This window comes from Erpetoichthys calabaricus, chromosome 4 (genome assembly GCF_900747795.2).
Source record: "Erpetoichthys calabaricus chromosome 4, fErpCal1.3, whole genome shotgun sequence".
Classification (NCBI taxonomy): domain Eukaryota; kingdom Metazoa; phylum Chordata; class Cladistia; order Polypteriformes; family Polypteridae; genus Erpetoichthys; species Erpetoichthys calabaricus.
In genome coordinates, this window is record NC_041397.2 from 62398966 (window position 1) to 62422003 (window position 23038).

Consider the following 23038-nt stretch of genomic DNA (forward strand, 5'->3'; position numbering starts at 1 on the left):
TGTTCCTTTAACCTCTGTTTGCCTGAACTAAAAAGGTTCAACTCTTTCAGTCTTTGTTCATAGCTAGTATAGTGCTGTACTTCACAGTTCTGGAATCAGCCTAGTTGGTCTTCTCTGGATGTTCACTAGTGCTCTTATATCTATTTTGTGGCATGTAGACAAAAACTGCACATAGTCTTTCAGATGACCTCGCACATGTGTGTCATATAGCTTATGAACTCTCTATAATATAAACTGATTTCGGTCTGTCTGGCAGATACAATTCAAGGAAGCTTGCTTCCAGGTAAAAACAATTTTGCTGCAATTAAAAGAATCTTTTTTCCATTTCCTGAGTAAATTATTTGAATTAACTGATGCTTCTGCACTTAGATTTAAATGCAAAATCACTAATACATGATTTATACCTGGCTATATAACTTACCATCCTGTTAGTCTTCTTGATCACTTCTGTATACTGTGTGGATGTAGAAAATGAAGACTCCACTGTTTCTCTTGGTTCATGCTGTACTTTCAAATTTCAAACCTTCCACACTTTACATTTACTTACAGTAAATTTAATCTGCTATACATTTACCAAAGTCTGAATGCTACCCATTGTCAGCTGTAATAATTGAACTGATTCTAGATTATCTGCCATTCCATCTTGTTCAGTATCAAATGTAATCATCTTATTATTTATAGTTGTTTATCAAGGTCATTTACATACTTTTAAAGAGCAACAATCATCTATCGGAAAAAGTTTCTCAGAGAGTAACCCTTTGCTATTGGTGTTTAATTTTGTATAATCTACACACTATGCTTTGAAGTCTTACATGTTTTAATTTAATCATATGCTTCTCACGTGGCACCTTATTGGCATCTGTATTTCCCCTTGGGATTAATAAAGTATCTATCTATCTATCTATCTTATCAAAAGCCTTCCTAAAATAGTTCTAGTTACTTCTGAGATGTTATGGATTCCACACATGAAAACTTCAGTTTAGGTAATGCAATTGTATTTTTAAAAAGCAGTTAGTATCTGAGACAACATTGACTAAACATATTGATTATTCTCACTTCAACTTCTAAGAACTACAGTATTATTCAATTGTTTCAAGTGAAAGAAGTACTGACAGATTAAGCGATCTGCTCAGGGACACAAACTGAATTGAAGATGGAGACAGAAGAGACAGTCTTGTTGTTTACAGATAAAGGCCTTAGCCATAAGGAAAATGTGAACATCAATGTGCAAACACAAAAAAAAAAAATGACACAAATTACTTTTACTTTAGTTAGGAATACAAAACAGAAAATGACTAAATTCTTAAGTATTTACTTAAGTATTTACTACTGTTACAGTGATACACTTAAAAAGGCTAGAGGTGGAACCAGTTATCTGTAGTAGTCACAAAATTAAGTGAATTATAGAGGTGCTGGTGCAGTGGTTAGTTCTGCTGCCTCACAGTGCACAAAACGTAAATGTTTACTCAATATTTGACTGGATATTCTACAGGTAATATGATTTTTGCTAACATTAATGTTTGATTAACTGGCAAATCTAAATTAGCCTAGGGTTACTGTAAGTGCATGAATGTGCTCTATTCCAGTTTTATTTATGCTTTGTGGCAAATGCTGCCAGGATAAATACGGACTAACCATAACTGTGTAATTGAAAATCCTAATTGTGAAAATGGTTGAAATGTGTCAAAATGTACCAACAGGCCCCATAAGGAATTGGCAATTAGCCTCTGTTAGGGATAGGGGAGAAAGACCAAAGTACCCAATAGAAAAACCCATGCAGACATAGGGGAATACAAAACACATGCAGACCCCAAAGACACAATGACACGAGCACAGGATTCAAACCCAGTGCAAAAGGGGTGAACTAAAAAAAGACGTCTCTGTGATTAGATGGGAAATGCACTTGGCAGTGAGCATGTCGATGCCTTATAAGGCTAGAGCAGCAAAAAATATGAAGAGCCGTTTAAACAAGCTGTTAATGTATGGGTTGATCTGGATAGTAAACGAGGAGCATAGAATTAAAATCACAAATAATTTAATAAGCCTTTTTCTCATGACATCATTCATATTTCTCTTCTTTACAATTTAGGTTACAAAAGCCTCAGAAAATGATGTGGTGTTCTTAAAAAAATTAGGAATGCTTTTTGTTAACCTCACAACCCACATTTTTGGCACCGCTTTTAATTTCCCCGTACATACTTACATGATTACATTATTATTAAAGTTCAAGTTTATATCCATCGAAACTTAAAATATGCTGACTTAAATATAAAAATACTTTCTGCAAAGTCAAGATGTAATTAAAACATGTTTTCAGGAAAGTTCAAAGGTGTAATAAATAACATGTCGTTCTTGGGCTTTATTGAATGTTTTCTCTGCAGGATCCCAGAAGAGTCAGACTTGGTCAGCACAATTTCTGTTGAAATGACTTGTTAAAAGTTCCTGCTGGCAATGACGAATACTTTGTCTTTTTTCCAGGTTACAAATAAACTTACTATATATGGTATATTTATATATCAGTATTTCAATGCTTTATAGATAATGTAATATTGCATCATTGAATAATTTCAGATTTTGCCTTGTCATTCATAAAATTTATGAGATATTTGAGAGTCTTGGTGACTAAGTGTCCCAAAGAGGGTTTTGTAGAGGACAGGAGACATGGTAATTTAGGAATCAAGAAGAAACCATTAAATCCATGTTGTCTTTTGAAAACACTAAAAAACCATGTTAGCTAAGTGTCTCATTCAGTCATTTTTTAAAAACAGTATTGTTACTATTTCAGTACTACAGTTTGATCATGTTTGCTAAGATTTATTTGAAGGAAACATTGCAAACATCATAATGCTTAGTTTTAGAACTCCTAATGAATATCAGAATTATGCAGTATCCACATTTGTGCTGGGGGCAGAGAACCCTTTTCTGTCCCATATGATTGAGGAAGGAGACTAATGGAGAGTTGTGAGAACTTTCTCAACTAGACAAAGGAGTAACCAGTGAAGATAACAGTGAAAGTGTGTCATGAAAGTTCAAGTGGAAAAGTGGCTATGTGTACAAAAAGGAAATCTGAGCTTGTGCACTCACAGTTTATTTTCTTTTAAAGTATGTATTTAGTGGAGTGTTAGTAAAAAGTATTGCTGCCCTGTCTAGCTCTGATTCTCTGTGAACCTGACTGGGCTAAGATGAACAGATGATGGGAAGAATAAATACAAATTAAAGAATCAAAAGGCCAAGAACATGTTATTTTTGTGGAGTTAAGTTTACGTGGACATTTGAATCATAAACGTAAATGTTAACATAAATACAAGATTATTGTCTATTATACCTGCCTTGCACTCTCCACCTTGCATTTTTTTTACTTGCACTGCGTTTTTATTGCTCTTTAATTAATATTCATTCTATCTATCTATCTATCTTTAAAACTGAGTATGAAAGGAAAATTTGCTTTTTATCCCTTCCCTAGGATTAGTGTTTATTTTATATATTGCTTATCTTACTGAGCTTTTAAACAGGTTTGCAGAGCAATTAGCAATATTGCAGTTGAAGCAGACTCAACAGTAATAAAAAGCAATGATTTAAGAGTGCAGGTACCAAGAACTCTCATGGTTGTTCGTGCACCATCCACTCTGAAAATAATCTAAAAATTATTCATGAAGTATGATTTTGACTTAGCAGATTGTATTTCTTGCTCAGAGGTTTTGAATCCAAGAATGGATAATTTGCTTTCTTGTAGAATTTGGTATAATCTTCCAATAGTTGCCTAGTGGCCTGGGTGTTGGACTAAACAAGATTATTGCTGCTTCTAACTTATTCTGTGACCCCAAGCAAGTTTATTAAGCGGTCTCTGCTGCTGGTGTGGAAATAAGCGTACTGTAGCTGTGTACTTGTAAAGCACTGTGGAATTTTGTGCACTATAGAAGGGCTACTTTAAAAATAAGGACTAATAGGTGGTGGTTGGAAGTCATGTGAATTTTCTCCAGTTACTCTTGTTATTTTTATCTTACATTTGGGGGCATTAGGTTGCTTGGCCAATCTATATTGCCCCAATATGAGACATTTGTGTGAAGTATGTTTGTGTACCACTAACTGACATTATGTCCTATCTTTTGCCCAGTTCTGCCAAGATGGGCTTTCACTTCCATCATGCATATTTGACAATGTGAAAATCTCAGAATGTATTTTTAAAAGGTCTGCACAGCACTTTGAGCTCTACAAGAAGGTCTATAGCTGGATATGGTTGCTTTATGGTGGGGGTGTGTGTGGGGGGGGTTTCCTTCAAATATTTCAGGGAAAACATTAATCTTACACTAAAGTACAATAGACTCAGATTTTAATAGAAAATAACCATGTTTTGGAATCTATATTCAATAACCCAGCTGTCAATAGGGGATGCAAAGAAGGTCTTTCTTCTTTATTGGATTACCTCTCAAAACACACTACCATGTAGCCAGACCACACAAATCTTTATACAGTGAACTAATAGAAAACGCTTTTCACAGTAGTTTCATATAACATAAAACATCATATACAATATAAAATATTTTTGTACACATATTCAGAGTTTTAAATTCAAATCCCAGCTGTCCTAGACACCTTTGAAATTTTTGCATAGATAAATTATGAAAGGTTCATTTGGATAGAAGAATTCGGCTTCATCATATATAAAGACGCAACCATGCCACAAATGCCACAATGGATACCAATAACAGAAAGAAAAAAAAACAGAAATAGTAAAACAAAAAAAACACTAGAATTAAATAAAATTCAATAAAAGAGAGTAATATTAAAACAACCTGAGCACCGGCACTAGCAACAATATGCTAGCTATGCTAAAACATTAATTTAAATGCTTAGATGCAAAAGGGTTTTCCTAATATTGGTAGGTAAATCATCTCATATTTGGATGGTGTAGAGCTAAAGTCCATACCTTGTTCCCTAATTTTATTTATCCTTAGAATTTTAAGGAAGCCTGCATCTCAAGACTGAAATGTATGCCATAGAGTCTAGTCACTAATAAGTTCTATAAAAAAAAGGGGAGGATTTACCAATTACAACTTTAGATGTGAAAAGAACGGTTTTAAAACTGGAAAAAAATCTAACTGGAAACCAGTGAAGTTATTACAGAAATTCAGTTATGTTTTTGTAGTTCTAGTAATGACAATTGCAGCCGTGTTTTGTAGAGTAGTAAGCAGCATTATGATAATCACTTATACTTAAGCGAAGTGAACCAACAAGCTATTTAAGATACTGCATTTTTTAAATATAGGATGGGTTTAAAAGTTACAGTAATGATATACATGCATTTTGAATGGAATACAATACAATAAAATTCAATCAGTTGAGTAAAGAACATTTACGATTACTTTTCTATTTCATGGTTACCATCCAGTAAAAAACATGTTTTTTTCTGAACACAAATAACTATTACTCATCCACTGTACTATGTCAATAAAACAATTACTGATTTTAAGGAATCTGTATTTGACTTGAATGCAAAATACAGCTAAGTTTCCTCAACATATTAGTAACAATTAATATTGTGTTTTCACTAAATGGCAACATATGAAAAGAAAGCAATATTGGTCCCAGCACCAAACCTTGAGGGTTACCAAGCCTAACAGCAGAAAGGAGGGAGTATTGTCTTCAGTGTTGGGGATATTTAAAAAATGAGTTGATAAATATCAATATAAACAATGTTTGGCCTTTACAGTACCACACTATGACCAATAGTAACACATTCAGTATTAAAGTCCAAAGGAATAATACTGGCATACACTACATATTAAGAGATTAGAACATCACTTACAATAAGAAAATAGTGTGCTGTGACAAGGAGTGGCCATCCAACAAAAATGGACTTTTATGTACAATGTGCAAAAAGAATTTGCCCCTTTATGTTTCAGAGAGCACACAATACTTCACATATCACATATTTTCTGATTAGAGATTTCAGTCCACTCCCAAGGCAGTGATTGACAGCCTGGATTGAAAAAAGAAAATCAAAATAAAATACTTGCAAACTGAATGAACGGAAGCAAACAAAAACCTCTTCCCGTAATTCTGTTTTTGAAAGCGCATGCACAATTTTCATTTCCTGACTGCCTAGAAAAATAGCTTTCCAAGTTCCACACTGACAGGAAAAGTTTAATTGCGGGGCAAGATAACAAAAATACAATTTAAAACAAACAAACAAGAAGGATTTTTTGAAGTTCCTTTGACTAGCATACTTGTGGAGAAAGTAGAAGGGCTGTAGAAGTGGTAAACACAGCAATCTTTTTTATCATATGTTCATTATCATATCTTTGTTAATGTTCTCTTTTCATACTTTTTCTTTTGTCCAAATATGTTTACTTAGCATCTCTAAAAAGGAATGGTAAAGGGATGGTTCTTTTAATAGGCATTATTTTTTTCCCAAAAGGTATTATTTTTCACATAGTCAATTACTAGAAGATACAATGGGAGAGGACAAAAGATATTTATTTATCAGCAGGCACCATCACAGAACATCACAGTCTTAGGCATAGTACTAAAGATGTAAGGATTATTACAATTTCTTAATTTTGTCAATGAGTAACTCAAGAAAATCAGTTAGCCTCTTAGTGCATTGAACTTAGTAACATGCATTGGATTGTAGAGGACATGAAAATGGGTTACCGTAAAAGACACTTTATGTATTACTTTGAACTCCTCGGTTACAGAATAAGATACATGTGATTGTATTTCATTTCTTTGTATTAACCATGTGTAATAAATGAAAATCAATTGCAATTTGGTTTAATGGTACTGTACATGCTTACTTTGGGTAGTCATTATGCATTATATTAAGGTGCAAGTCCTTTTTGAGCAAATTAAAACATTACACTTTCACATTAGGTTGTGGCAGATTCACACATACCTATAAATCATCCATTTGCTACTCAGATGAATAAGTAAATTCCTTCATTGGTTATGCCTATACTTCTAGTTTTTTTCTGCTTGCCATTTTTGTAACTGTGTTCTATTAATTCTAATTAATGTATGTTCTAATTTTAGTTGTTTCTATTACACTACTGTGGCATAGTTACATTCATTCATACACTTCCTTTAGATGCATATTCTGTTACTGTGTTAATGCAATCTGAGGCTTATTGGTGGCATCTGTTTCTTGATGCTGAAATCTCTGGAACACATCTATTATGAGATACACCAACACAATCACTATCTGTCTGTAGATTTACAAATTTCCCAATTTTTTATTAAAAAAGATGTTGAAATCATTTAAAAATGTTAATAATAATAGTTGAACCTGTTCTGCTTACACTTCTTACAGGGTCAAATAAGCTTGAGTCTATAATAGCTTAATATTTCAGTTGGAATGTGATACATCTTTAGTAAACAATGAGTTCTTCCCAGATATTCAGATGACCCCAACATTCCCAAAAGCTTGCAAGTTAGGATGATTGGTTTGCCCAAACTAGCCGAGTGTGAGTAGGAGTGTGGAAGTGTTTGTGAGTGAGCCCTGTGACGGTCTGTTTCAGTGCTGGCCAGCCCCCTGTAACCTTGAAATGTATTAGACTGGTTTGAGAATGTTATATTATATAAATATCATGTTATCATTAAATAAACCGAGCTAGGTCAAAATATATTCCAAAAATGTTCCTTATTTTTAAGACCAGGTTTGGTTTAATTCACAGTGTTTCCTACCACATCATGGCACGATAACTTGGTCAGATTTACCAGTGCTGTCTCCATTTTTGAAATGACCTACCTTAAAATTAACATGCTGTTGAATTGTTGTACTTTTGGGTTGTGCGCCTTTCTTGTGTTTCAAAACTAAATCAGATTATTAAAGTATACATGCATAGTTCTTCGTGAATATGACTTTGTTAAAAGCAAAAATGGTATGTGTTTAAATGTATTTGTTTAAACCATGCTCATAAAATGTTTGCTTACTTGTTAAAGGAAACAATATATAATAAACTGCTCAAAAAATTAAAGGAACACTTTGAAAACACATCAGATCTCAATGGGAAAAAAAAAGTCATGCTGGATATCTATACTCATATGGACTGGGTAATGTGTTAGGAACCAAAGGATGCCACATCGTTTGATGGAAATGAAAATCATCAACATACAGAGGGCTGAAAGACCCCCTGAAAATCAAAGTGAAAAAAAGATGCATCAGGCTAGTCCATTTTGCCAAAATTTCACTGCAACAACTCAAAATCGTACTCAGTAGTTTGTATGGCCCCCAAGTGCTTGTATGCATGCCTGACAACATCGGGGCATGCTGCTAATTAGACGACAGATGGTGTCCTGGGGGATCTCCTCCCTGATCTGGACCAGGGCATCACTGAGCTCCTGGACAGTCTGAGGTGCAACCTGGCGGCGCCGGATGGACCAAAACATGTCCCAGAGGTGTTCTATTGGATTTAGGTCAGGCGAGCATGGTGGCCAGTCAATGGTATCAATTTCTTCATCCTCCAGAAACTGCCTGCATACTCTCATCACATGAGGCCAGGCATTGTCTTGCACCCGGAGGAACCCAGGACCCACTGCACCAGCACAGGGTCTGACAATGGGTCCAAGGATTTCATCTTGATACCTAATGGCAGTCATGGTGTCTTTGTCTAGCCTGTAGAGATCTGGGCGTCCCTCCATGGATATACCTCCCCAGACAATCACTGACCCACCACCAAACGGGTCATGCTGCACGGCAGCATAACGTTTTCCATGGCTTTTCCAGACCCTTTCACGTCTGTCACATGTGCTCAGGGTGAACCTGCTCTTATCTGTGAAAAGCACAGAGTGCCAGTGGTGGACCTGCCGATTCTGGTATTCCTGTAGCCTGTAGAGATCTGGGCGTCCCTCCATGGATATACCTCCCCAGACAATCACTGACCCACCACCAAACGGGTCATACTGCACGGCAGCATAACGTTTACCACGGCTTCTCCAGACCCTTTCACGTCTGTCACATGTGCTCAGGGTGAACCTGCTCTCATCTGTGAAAAGCACAGAGTGCCAGTGGTGGACCTGCCGATTCTGGTATTCTATGGCAAATGCCAATCAAGCTCCACGGTGCCTGGCAGTGAGCACAGGGCCCACTTGAGGACGTCAGGCCCTCAGGTTGCCCTCATGAAGTCTGTTTCTGATTGTTTGGTCAGTGACATTCACACCTGTGGCCTGCTGGAGGTCATTTTGTAGGGCTCTGGCAGTGCTCATCCTGTTCCTCCTTGCCCAAAGGAGCACATACCGGTCCTGCTGATGGGTTACGGACCTTCTATGGCCCTGTCCAGCTCTCCTAGAGTAACTGCTTGTCTCCTGGAATCTCCTCCATGTCCTTGAGACTGTGCTGGGAGACACAGCAAACCTTCTGGCAATGGCACATATTGATGTGCCATCCCAGAGAAGTTGGGCTACCTGTGCAACCTCTGTAGGGTCCAGGTATCGCCTCATGCTACCAGTAGTGACATTGACCATAGCCAATTGCAAAACTAGTGAAAAAGCAGTCAGAAAAGATGAGGAAGGAAAAAAGTTTGTGGCCTCCACCTGTTAAACCATTCCTGTTTTGGGAGTCATCTCATTGTTGCCCCTCTAGTGCACCTGTTGTTAATTTCATTAACATCAAAGCAGCTGAAACTGATTAACAACCCCCTCTGCTACTTAACTGACCAGATCAATATCAAAGAAGTTTCACCGATATGATGCTGTACTCTGATTAAAAAGTGTTCCTTTAAGTATACATAAATAACAAAGCAGAAGAGAGGGACACAAGTGGCCATACTAAGTCCATGCTATTCTACTTGTAGTCATGCAAGTAGTTCTGTGCATACATGTTTTCTCAAACTGCATGATAACATTAAAACTGCTTACAGCTTAATAATTTTTATGTCATACTTTCTTAGGATTAAAAGCAGCTTTCTAACCCTAACCTTAACACAATCAATTTCTTCAGATTGGACATATGGTAAACTTTGTTACATCATTAAAAAAGGGGTATTTTATTTTATTTCAGGATTTTGCTTCTTCTTGGATAGTGTAAGACTTTAAATGTTGCCTATGTACATTACCTGAGGCAGAATATTCTGTCAGGAAAAAAATAAAAAACCTTATTTGGACAACTTCTCTCATTTGATCACATTAAGTCCATCCACTGATCCACAAGGTGGCAGTTCACTGCAGGACTTATTCACATACACATTTACTCAAATTTAACATTTTCAAGTCACCTCTTAGCTGAATACAAATGTATCTGCCCAAAACAGATCTTTCTTGGAACACACGCTGATCCACATTTGCTAATCGAAGAAGAGCAAATGTGCAGCGTAACCCTGACCTGAGACACAAGAGCTGACTGGGATGCGTTTGAGAAAAACCAGATGGGAAGTAGAATGGTGGGGAATATTGCATTTTTCCCTTTCTTGAGTGTTAAGCACTTTCCCAATACAGAACAGCTTAGCAGCTGCAAATGCTTGACAGGATGACAGTCCAGGCATAAAAAGCATGTGTTAACCCTAGCGCCCTCCGACTTCCTGTGCAGCTTACAAACAAAATCTGATTACTGGGTGACGCATGTACATTTTGCTTTCTTATGCCTTTGAAAAGTCTTTAGTCTTGAACTTTCTAATAAGAAATATAAATCACAGACTGCATATACAGTAGAATATCTAGCAACAGAGACATGTACAATTATTTACAGTATAAAGTAGATTAATGATGTACTGTGGAATGTATACAGTTACACAAGATGGTGATTAATTCTCTTACTGGTGTATTTCTCCATGTCATACACCAACACATTTGTTTAAATAAACTCTTTAAATGTATATTCATATCAGCCTCAGTATGTATGTATTACAACTTATTGATATTCATCATATGGCATAATTTCCAGTATGTTGTGAATATGGGTAAAATGTATATACATACTGTACATCATAAGTGGACACCTTTTAAACAAAGCCATGTGGATCTTAATCTCCACCGTGGTCAATTGGCCATAGTTCATCAATGAGTTAATAAACAGATAATGTTGGTTTTGCTTTATGTTTAATCAACTTCTACAATGTTCTTTGTGTGTTTTAACAAATTTGAATTTATATATGTACCAGTTCTGTATTTAGTAATTAGTATAATTTATACTTGTATTTTAAACTGAAGCTCAGTAAAGACTGCTATACAAAAAATAAGTTGTACTGTATTGTATTATATGTACTGGTTGTAAACACCGGCAATTTACATACTTTTTCCCTTACACCTAATTCAACCCTTCTACATTAAATTGGATAAGCAGGTGAAGAAAATGTCAACATGAAGAATAAACTGTAAATTCTGTAACAATTTTCCAATTAACTGATATTAGCTCAAGAAAGAAAAACTTAAAAATCTAAATAAAAAAAAGTGTTGCTAGCCATTTAAGCATATGTTGTAAATTGCTTTCCGTACAAACAGGATCAATAATAGATGAATGAAGAGTTGGACAAATCAAATGATTTGACTGAGCAAATTATGAAGAGGCAAAGCTTTTGTGATCATTTATCAGTACTGAAAAACTCTTCACTACTTATGCTTTTCTCTTCTGTCATTCCTAACCAGATGAACTAGCTAACTATGGCTGTAATTTTCCAAGACATAGAGCACTTTGTTATTAAAAGCTCTGAACAATCAAGAGTGATTCTTACAGTGCGCCTCAGTGTTTATTCTTGTTCACATAAAAATGTTGCAGTTTTTAATTTCATATAAATAATGTATCACAACTTGGCATTTAATATCACACATTTACGTGAAATTATGTGCCATCTAAGAAATGCAACTGAGAAGCTTTTTGTTTTGTAATTTAAATATTCATGTTTTAAACCAATTACACATGCAGTAAATTATATTTAGTTATTATTTGAAGAATAATTCTTTAATAATGACAACAATATTAATGTTTAAATCTTATGAAATTATTATGCTTGAGAGCTGATTAAAAAATTGATAACACCAAAAATTATAATACCCTCATATAGCAGTTATGCCTGACTGAGCATGCCATCAAAATCTTTAAACAATTTAAACAAATCTTTAAACAAAAGAAGCAGTACAAAAAATGTATTTTCTTTACATTCCCGTCTTCAAATGTCATTTTTTGTTTAAATGAAACCATTAGAGAATTACTTTTACTGAATCATAATGAAATTACTACACCCATGTAGTATGGCTCTAAGTATTGTGTGAACAATTATATTCACAACAATTACTTTCTTGTTCAGAATATTACCTGCCTATTGTGTTTTGTCATTTATAATTAAAACAGTATGCACACCCTTTGGCATGTACCACAAATCTGAGATAATTTTGCAAGAGGAAACATGCAGAAGGCCTTTAACCAGCAGTATCATTTTATTTTCTGTGCTGAACTTAGCAAACCTTCCAACATTTTTATCTGTTTTCTTTAATATTATTCAAAGGAAATGTATAGGAGCTTTGGACTAGGGAAATACAGTGGATTGGCTCCCTCTCTCTATTGATGGATTGGATTTTTGGTCAAAAATCTTCATCATAAAATAGTGACCAGGCTACAATTTTCTAAAAAAATATAAACAAATAGATTGCTTTATTGACATAAACTAAAATTAAAGTGAGAGTAAGAAGCAATGGTGAATTTTCACTAAAATGCAAGATGTTTATTTTTTCAAATGTAATTAAGACCTAAAAAATAATAGTTAAAGGCAACTTAAACCTTGCTCAGTTGCCAAGCATTTGTTAGATGCATGCCAGCCAGAGGTGCCCATTGGCTTTCATGCAGGAAATGTTGTTATGCAGGACTGCAACATGGCACATTGACCTTGAACACATAACTGGCACGTGAGCCCAAGCTGGAGTGCAGCACTGGACAAGCTAATATTAAAACAGGTATGAGGAAAAGGAGAAGGTGCATTTTCTGCATATCCGTAATCGAAGAGGCAAGTCAAAACATAAAGAAGTCATACAGAAAAGAAGGCAGGCACAAAAATAAGGCAAAGGTATCTATCAAAAACATTTAACAAAAACAGAATACATTAGAAAATTAGAACAATCTAGACAAAAACAGGCCATTCAGCCCAACAAAGCTCGCCAGTCCTATCCACTTAAATCTTCTAAAAAAAACACTGAGGCAAGTTTTGAAAGTCCCTAAAGTCCTACTGTCTGACGCACTACTTGGCAACTTATTCCATGTATCTATGGTTTGTATCTTTGTGTGAGGAAAAAAAAAAAACTTTCAATGTTTGTGCGAAATTTACCCTTAACAAGTTTCCAACTGTATCTCTGTGTTCTTGATGAACTTATTTTAAAGTAGCAGTCTCGATCCACTGTACCAATTCCCTTCATAATTATAAAAACTTCAGTCACGACTCCTCTTAATCTTCTTTTGCTTAAGCTGAAAAGACTCAGCTCTGTTAATCTTTCTTCACAGTTCATCCTCTGTAGCCCTGGAATCAGCCTAGTTGCTCTTCTCTGAACTTTTTCCAGCGCTGCTATGCCCTTTTTGTAGCCTGGAGACCAAAACTGCACACAGTACTCCAGATGAGGTCTCACCAGTGCATTATAAAGCTTGAGCATAACCTCCTTGGACTTGTACTCCACACATCATGCCATATAACTGGACATTCTGTTTGCCTTCCTAAAGGCTTCTGAACACTGTCTGGAAGCTGACAGTGACAAGTCCACAATGGCTTCTCATAAGGTGTACTTTCAATTTTCAAAACCTCCAATTGTGTTTTCATATCTAACGTTTTTACTTCCTACGCTCAATACATTACATTTGCATACATTAAATTTCATCTGCCACAAGTCCAAAAACAGATTGTTTAACAAAGACAAGTGGCCAAAGAGAAACCAGCAGGGACAACAAAACATGAAGAAAATCAAAATCCTGTACTAGGCAAAAAGGTAAAAATCACTAAACAGTACAAAATATCTAAACAGCACAGTAGGATGAAGATTTGATGTTTTCACAGTGGTAGGAAGCATAACACTATAACAAAGTGTCTCTGCCTAGCTCCCTCTTTTGTTTTTCATGACTGTTACAATAGGAGGTTCTGCAGGAAAAAGGAGTACCTAGAAGCAAACTGAATTGGACCTTAACACATTCATTAATTTTTTTCCATATTACTTTGTAAGTTTATGTGAATGGAGCTGAAAGCAAAAAGTAAATATTTGAAATTTTGTCTCACTCTATGTAGAGATTAAAATTGCAAACTGACAGTTGGGTGGCAGTGGTAGGATGCTGTTTTTCTACTGATAGCTAGAAGAGACGTGCTGGTAGGGACAGGATAAAGCTGTTTATATTTCTTTAAGAGGGCAATTCAGCCACAAGTCACAAAAACTAAAATGGTGGTTTAAAATGGCATAAAAGCGTAATCTAACATTCATCAAATACTGTGGACTTTAGAGGGCACAAGTGAGCCATTGCCAAACCAAAATGATGAAAAGAAAGATCAAAGTAATAAAAGAAGTAGCATTTTATTAATAAAACAAGTGAACATTAAGAGCAAGGGAAGAAGAATACTTAAGTGGCGGACAATGACACAAGTCTTAGCATTCCGGCCTCCCTATACACATGCAGGACATCCTACTACCTGTGCAGTGGTTGGTCTATTAGCTCTCTACATCCTTTACCTCTGTCCACCTATCATTTTTCCTCCAGCCAACTGATCCCTCATCAGTGACTAACTTAAAACCCCAAGCTCTCCATATTTTTATTGAAAGAGATTTTAAGTTCAAGTCATTAAACAACAGGGGTGCAGAAGAACCAGGGCCACCAATGTGTGGTGTGTCCTTTTGGCAATTTAACCTAACACGCACAACTTTAGGATGGGAAGGAAAACCCACAAAGAGACAGGAACAATGCCATTTATTCTTTCTTTTTGGTTTGTTTCTAATGCCTGCTTTTGGTCCTCTTTTTAGATAAATCCTTCCTGTGGTGTCATTGGGCAATAACAAAAAACATTCCATTTTATATAAAACCTGACAGTCTCTGCATGTTCAAAACATCAGTGTTTGTAAAATAAAATTTAATTTCAACATCTTGAATATAGACTGATTAGTAAGCTTGAGTAATATATTTCCTTGCAAAAGGGCAACTACAAGGTTTGTAATTATCTACTAATCATTTTACAATGAATGAATTAAATACGAAAAAAATTTCATGTTCATTGCATGTCAAAGAAATAAAATCTGGGTAGGTTGTTATCTTTAATCTTTGTTAACTAAGCAGCAGAACACGGTATATTCTTTGTCACTTAATATTTTTTTTTCTATTTTGCAGGAAAAAACGTATGTGTACTGCAACAGTTTGAACTTAAAACACATTCCATCTGACCTTCCACCTGATATTCAAGTGCTGGACATGTCATACAACTTCCTTCAGAACTTGACGGACGAGTTCTTAAGCTTTTATACCTCCATTCATGAACTGAATCTATACAACAACGAAGTGAGTTTTGTACAGCCTGGTCTTTTCAAAGATTTTGCCAATCTTGAAAATTTGGATTTGTCCAAGAATCATTTAGATCAGTTTGCTCAGCTGACATATGGAATTGGACCACTGCCAAAGGTTAAAACATTAGACCTCTCCAGCAATGGACTCTATTCTGGCATGCCACCTGTTTTTTTGCACAATGCGTCTGCACTTTTGAATGTTTCCCTCAGTGGAAACAGTATCACTAAAATAGACAAAGACACCTTTAGTGGGGCACCAGCTCTGAAGAGCATTGATCTTAGCAATAATGTTATTTTGGAAATTGAAGATGGAGCCTTTGAATCTCTACCTGATCTCACTGAACTGAACCTTTCAACAAATTCTATCACCTGCATTGTTGATTTTAACCTTATTCAGCTCAAGCTACTAAACCTCAGTAAAAACAGCATTGAATCCTTTCACACAACGGATTCTGAAAATGAGCACAATTTACTTTACCTTGACCTAAGTGAAAACAAAATATTATACTTCCCTGTGTTGCCAAAACGTAACAAGCTGATCTATCTGGATTTGTCACGGAATCTGCTACAGACTGTTTCTGTTGGGCCACTCACTGATGATCTTAGCTATATTAGCTACTCTTGGTTTGCAGAAACCACCAGTTCCTGGAATAAGACTATTTCAGGTTCTGGAACAGAAACCAACCTCACAAAACTCCTTTACTTAGATCTGAGTTATAATGAGATTAAATCAATCTCAGACAAATTCTTTAGCATGATGAGATCCCTTGAGCTGCTAAATCTTAGCAATAACTGCCTGATATCATTTACTGTTGGCAGTGACACACTCAATTCACTGGACACCCTTGATTTGAACTTCAATGCCCTACAGAATCTTTCATTTGCATCAAATGCTCTTAGATCCCTGAAGAAATTGTACTTAAAGAGTAACAATTTGCAGACTTTAGCAGCCCAAGTTTTCAGCCATTTGCCTCAGATTCAGTTGATTGATCTTCAGGAAAATCATGTCAGCATCTGCAAGTACAACCCTACATCTCCAGGTTTATCTCGCTCTAGTAATAAAACTGACTGTATCTTCTTAGCTGGGATTTCATCACTACTTTACTTGTACTTATCAAGTAACACCATAAAGTATATACCACAATATGCTTTTTATGGGACCCCTCTACTGGTCTTGGATGTATCTAACAACAAAGATTTACAGTTACACGAAAAGTCATTTTTTGGATTGGATTCATCTTTGAAATATTTATATCTTCATAAGAACTCTCTTAAAAGTTTGACTGTCGATATCTCTCTTCTTACTGGCATTAAGCACGTCATTTTATCAGACAATCAGCTGACAGAGTTGTCTCCTTGGAATAAGGAATCCTCCATTGAAGTTCTAGACTTGAGGAATAATAAACTCCCATTTATTCAACACCATACAGTAACAATTCTGGAAAAAAGCCTAAAAAGGCTGTATGTTAGTGGTAACCCACTTGACTGCTGTAGTAATTCCCGATTTCTACATATGGTTCAGAAGTCCACAGTTGAAATTCCTGAAATAAATGTGCTCAAGTGTCATTTTTCAAATAACCCTGAACTTAAAGAATTACCTTTCCTGAATGTTTCCCAGGAGGACTGCGATAAGCAAGATGCCAAGATTATTACAATTGTAATTATAATCATAATGGCATTATTTGTGTCTGTGTTTATTGGCTTAATTTCCAAATGCTACCGAGAACGTAGGCTGAAGTCACGAGGCAGCTACAAGGCACGACCAGAAGGCATTTAAGCTGTAGATTTACAGTATCCATCCATCCATTTTCCAACCCGCTGAATCCGAACACAGGGTCACGGGGGTCTGCTGGAGCCAATCCCAGCCAACACAGGGCACAAGGCAGGAACCAATCCCAGACAGGGTGCCAACCTACCGCAGTTTACAGTATATACTGACATTTCATTTTTTTCTGAATTTTCCTATGTTTTTTGATCAGATCTGTTTTACCTCTTCGATGGGACGGCACCCTGCCCAGGAATTGTTCCTGTGTTGCACCTGGTGCTTGCTGGGATAGGCTCCAGCATCCCCGTGACCCTGCTTTGGATAAGTGTGTTTAGAAAATTGATAGATGATTGGATCTGTTTTATCCGATGCTTTTGGTAAATTTTATTTGGGAGAATTCTGGTAGCAGTTGGCCTTGACAATCAATGTTAATAACATACTTTTTATCATTGTTATTTATCATAATTCCAGTGGCAGTTAAAGAAGGGTACCTTTCACCAGATATGTGAAAAAAGTTACTTGTCACAATTTATCAGTATTCATTTTTTTTCTTGTTCTATACTTAGTATAGGTATAATAGTACTAAAACAAGTCTTTTTGAAAACACCAGCTTGTTTCTTATATTCCCCATCCTGCAAATTTCCAAAAATGCTTGTTGATGAAATTAACTGTTATTTACCTTGACAGTTATGGTAAAAAATTATGCTTTCTTAAAAAACACCCACCTTATGTTTAGGAAGTATTCCATGTGAAGAGAGCATGACATTTAGGTGATTTTTTTGTAAGTGTCAGCAACATTGAAACTAATTGCTTTTTCATAGATGAATACTAAATGCAAAAAATGAAATTTGAAGGTGTGAATAAAATTAGAGTAGATAGAACAATGAAACAATTGGATACTCTGTCCTAAACCATGATACAATGTGTACACAACTTTAATACATCTACCCATAAGCTTTAAAAGCATTTTTATTCAGTTGAAGTTGAGGGTAATACATCACATTAATTTTTAAGGACAGACTAAAATTAAACAGTTCTACTCTGTTGACTCACTCTATATAAATTCATCCATCAATCCATTCTTATATGTCTCAAATGATTTAAATGAACTTAACCATAAACCTACACACACAAGCACACACAATAATTAATACAGGCATTAATGCTTATTAAAACAGATGTTGTAAACAAAAGAAAGCAAAAAAGATAATGAATAACAATTACCAGTTAGCAGCATTCCTGATTTATGTAAACCTTTGATCAGTCCACAGACATTTGGCTGCTCTCTTCCATCTGATTACCCTAAAACATCGTACACTACTGTAGGGTCCATAGCTCTGATACGAGGGCGGCTGCAGGATCAGTAACTGTTATTGCCTAAGGTTTCTAACAACTTTCATGTCTGGATTGAAACACACTGACACAAGTGGGACATCACCTTCAATGGCTTCTACTTCATTAGAGTGGATAACTGTTTTACTGAATATGGCAGATTTGTCTGCCCTTGGAATTTGTTAGTAAGCCGTTAGTTTTGCAGCTGAAATTCCATCTTGACATGGTTGTGCCGGTAAATTCTGCTAAGTAACAGTTACCAAAGGCTGTCCTTTCTACTCCTAAGAATGACCCTTGAAGCAGCATTTTGAAATAACTGGCTAACACATTTGTTTTATTCTAATTATGCCAAATTAAGATTCAGGCCTTATGAGTTTAAATTCCATCGGTATCTGTCATGTACTAAAAGAATCACATTTTTTAAAGACAAATAGTTACCAATCATTCAATGTTTTAACTCTTTAAAGCAAGTAAGAAAATGCCATTGATAAATATATACCTGAGCATTATCCATATTACAAGGAAGGGAATGCAATGTTTCAAACAGTATCACATAAAAGTGACAGTGTCAAGAAAACAGTAACATTCCCAGCCCTGAAATCTGAACAAAAACCATAAAGTATGCAACTTCACAACATAACAAGTGTTTGAGTACTGTCAGCACTTTTCTGTACATATTGAAAACAGTTAGTTGGCATCACTGTAGAACTAATATCTCTCCTACTGCAGGGCTCTGACATCACCGGCTGCTGTGTATGAGGAGTTTCCACGTCCTCCCCAAGTCTGTGTGGGTTTTTCTCTGGGCTATTAATGTTTGTCTTCCACGTTGTGGAAAATATGCATATTAGGTTAATTGAAGACCCCAAGCTGACCCCGTTATGTTTGTACCCTGAGATGGACTGGCACTTTACCCAGGGCTGGTTTCAGTGTTATCCCCAATTCTGCCAAGGATCGGTTTAAGCCTCTTCATCTCTGAATTGGATTAGGCAGGTTTACAGATGCAATGTTATAAGTAAAAATTGAGAGCTGTGTCAAACACAGCTTAACTTGAGCAGTGTGAAAACTGGAGCTGAGATGCTAGACTAACAAGGCAACATGCTTAGCACACTGTGAGCAGGTTTTTATTAATTAACAGTTAATATATTTTGGCTTCTGTGACAGATGCTTTCTGTTAGATAGATAGATAGATAGATAGATAGATAGATAGATAGATAGATAGATAGATAGATAGATAGATAGATAGATAGATAGATACTTTATTAATCCCCAAGGGGAAATTCACATACTCCAGCAGCAGCATACTGATAAAAACAATATTAAATTAAAGAGTGATAAAAATGCAGTGCAAGTTAAAAAGTGCAAGGTGGAGAGTGAAAGGCAGCTATAACAGTCAATAACATTGTATAATGTTAACGTTTACCCCCCGTGGAATTGAGTCGCATAGTGTGGGGGAGGAACGATCTCCTCAGTCTGTCAGTAATAAGCAAATAAACCCTGTAAGGAGTGGATCAGCAATATGCCATATGGAATATGATACTCAGCAGTTGAAGTCAACAGGCTTGCTTGCTCAGCTGAGCAAGGGAAGTTCACTTTAGTGAAGAACTGGCTTCTGACTCTCAGGACCCGGGTTCATGGCCAGCCTCTCCACGTGAGAAGGTGAGACCCTTGTGAGTCCTCACGGTGACAAACCCGACCTGATGTCTACAGTTGGTCTCATTTACGGAGTATCTGTATTGTATTTCAGCTTTGCTCACAGAAACCAACAATTCTTTTACTTTTAGATATGGTCGTCATCAGAATGAGCTAATTATCAAGGATATGTTATACCTCAGTGCAATTCCAAATAAAAAAATATAAATATTGTTTGCTACAGAAACAGAAAAAACTAAGAATGTGTGTTGCTAAATTGGATAGTATACAATTTTAATGCACTTTGAGATGTTGTAGAATATTTTGTATGAAATTAAACACTAGTTTTTTCATTGTAAAAAAAAAAGTTTATGCATGCATTATTTTTTTTGCTATTTTACTCATGTATATACTATATAAAGGAAAGCATTATGCTTAACCTTTTGGCATATTAAAAATAATTGACGCTAAGGGCAGTGACAGTCCTGTGCTGGCCAAACAGCCTCACGGTGGATTGCACTGACAAACGAATTCAGTTAACCAGAATAAGACGTATAAGGATAGTGTGCTTATACTATAGTGGATATGCCAGTAGTGATTGTCTACAGTTATACTTGACAGATTGCACATCGATAATATCAGCATTCCACAAAAAAAAGTTACAACACATGAGTGCTGTTAAGAGCTTTTAGGTAATGTTACGGTGGACGTTGTTTTGAAGTGTGCGACTTCCATAGGATAGAATTTAAAGCAATAAAGAAGGGACTTACAACACTAGCTGCCTTAATATACATTTGCATTGAACCTTTAGAAATATAGCACGCATAGAATAACATATTATTGTGGGCATATTAGGACTTTTTGTCATCAGATGAAATCTAGGTTTTACAAGTTTAGATATTTTTCTAAATTTTTGCGCAAAATACATAAAGATATAAAATCATTCCACTGGAGTTAGCCATTGGCCTGAAACACTTTATCGGTATAAATAGAAAAAGGTCTGCTCACACAACCTTACATAGGCATGAACTGAAAATACCTAAATCTCCACCTCGTAATTTGCAAAAAGTATTTTTTTTAAATGGTTACAGGTCAAATGCATATGTTAAATGCCTCAAGCTAGACTTTGAGCTGTTTTATTTAGCTAGAATAATAAAAGGGTTTTATGAAATAATGGCACTAAAATATTTGCTGTGGTAAAAGCTGCCATGCAGTTCTGATGTAGTGAGACTGGTTACTTTTTATTAAGTGCAATTCATGTGTGATATAGAAATAGACTTCTTTTTATATCAATCATGACTTAAATATTAGTCCCTGTGTTTTATGCATTTTAATTTTTATTTTGTACTGAAGGAAAACATGCATAAACCACTATTTTTAAGAAATACTTTTGTAAATAAATGATTTTTTAATGCATATTTATATGTTTGTTAAACATTTACTGTTAATAAATTATCTTTTAATGTTATATTCCTGTTCCATTATTTTAAATTCCAGTAAAAATCTGTATTATCTTTGCAATCTATCCTAATAAGTATGTATATTTTTCAGTCAATCAATCTTTATTTTCTAAACCTCTTTCAAAAACCACACCATTTATGGTGATCATAGTTCATTTTTTTCTTGTTGCAATGCTTTCCCTATAATAGAGGAGATCCAAAATTAAAGATGGTCCCTGCGTTCCTGGTTTAGAAGTGTAAAATGCGCTTACTGTCAAGTCTGCATTGGCTCCCAGCTAAGCGATTTTCAGATGGTTGTTGTCTTTACCACCACAGCCACCATTGGCATACGCAAAGAAAATTCAGAGCTGAAGACCTGAGCCAGCTTTTAGTGTAGACACAGACTAAGTGGTGATAAGTATAATGAAATAAAGGGGGAAGTTCTTCTGCAAGTATGAAAAACATGTAGTTTAGCAGAAAATGGGAATATATTTATATTTATTATTTCATATACTTGTAATTTTCAGGTTCATTTCACAATGATTTATGCATTTGTGGATCTGTAAAACATCATGTACAAATATCAGTTAATCTATCTATTATCCGATGCCACTGTACAGAGTCTTAGGGAGCTGGAGCATATCCCAGAAACATTTGGTGCAGGGCCATGTTATGCACAAACCTGCACTCTCCTCTGCAGGGTAACCGAGTGCCAGAGAAGGACCAAAACAAGCAATCCAGAAGCCAGAACTGGATAGACTGAAGAAATCTGCTGTTTTGAGCAGCTTCAAGTCAAAAGCTTCAGTCGCTGCCAGCAGTGTGCATACTGTATAGAAGTGCAGGCCTTCAAACTACAACATCACTGCTTTCTCCTCACTGGAACCAAAGTGTGTTGGTGCTTCCACTTCAACATCTCGGTTGTCTCCAGCCTACACATTAAAATACTACAGAACAAGGGACTTAAAATTGAAAAACACTTTCAACCTGGCCACTCAGCTTATTAATGTATTCATTCTGAAATGCAATGTTCAATATTCTTTATGCCATTTGAAGGTTTATTTGTGATTGTAAATTCTATAAGACTTATGGGTTGCTGCTTCTGCTAATATTAATTAAATTAATGGTGCTGGGGTTTAGGAACAGACAGAATCTGTGCTAGGATGATTGTGAATAATGTGGTCAGTAGATTAAAAGAGTTAAACAGAAGGAGAAACAGGTCAAGGACAAGCAGAGTGCAAAAACAGTAAAGCTGACAAGATCGGCAAATTAAATAGTTGTTAGTAATAAAGAAAGAATCAAAATCAAAACCTAAGCAAAATCACCAAAGAATAAACCCTTTAAAAAGTAAACTCAAGAATACAAAAAAATACAGCAAAAGCTTGTTTTAAAAATCTGAACTAAATTACCTAGAGGCTTCACCACTGTG

General features: G+C 35.7%; 1 protein-coding gene across 1 annotated transcript in view; it reads left to right on the forward strand.

The window, feature by feature from the left end:
• lrrc32 (leucine rich repeat containing 32) overlaps positions 1-21641 on the forward strand; it is a 40861-nt gene extending 19220 nt beyond the window's left edge. The window contains exons 3-4 of the mRNA XM_028799528.2: positions 15275-17227; positions 17369-21641. Coding sequence (XP_028655361.1) covers positions 15275-17224 — 1950 coding nt within the window. The 3' untranslated portion in view covers positions 17225-17227; positions 17369-21641. The remainder of the gene's footprint in view (positions 1-15274; positions 17228-17368) is intronic.
• Positions 21642-23038: the final 1397 nt, after the last annotated feature.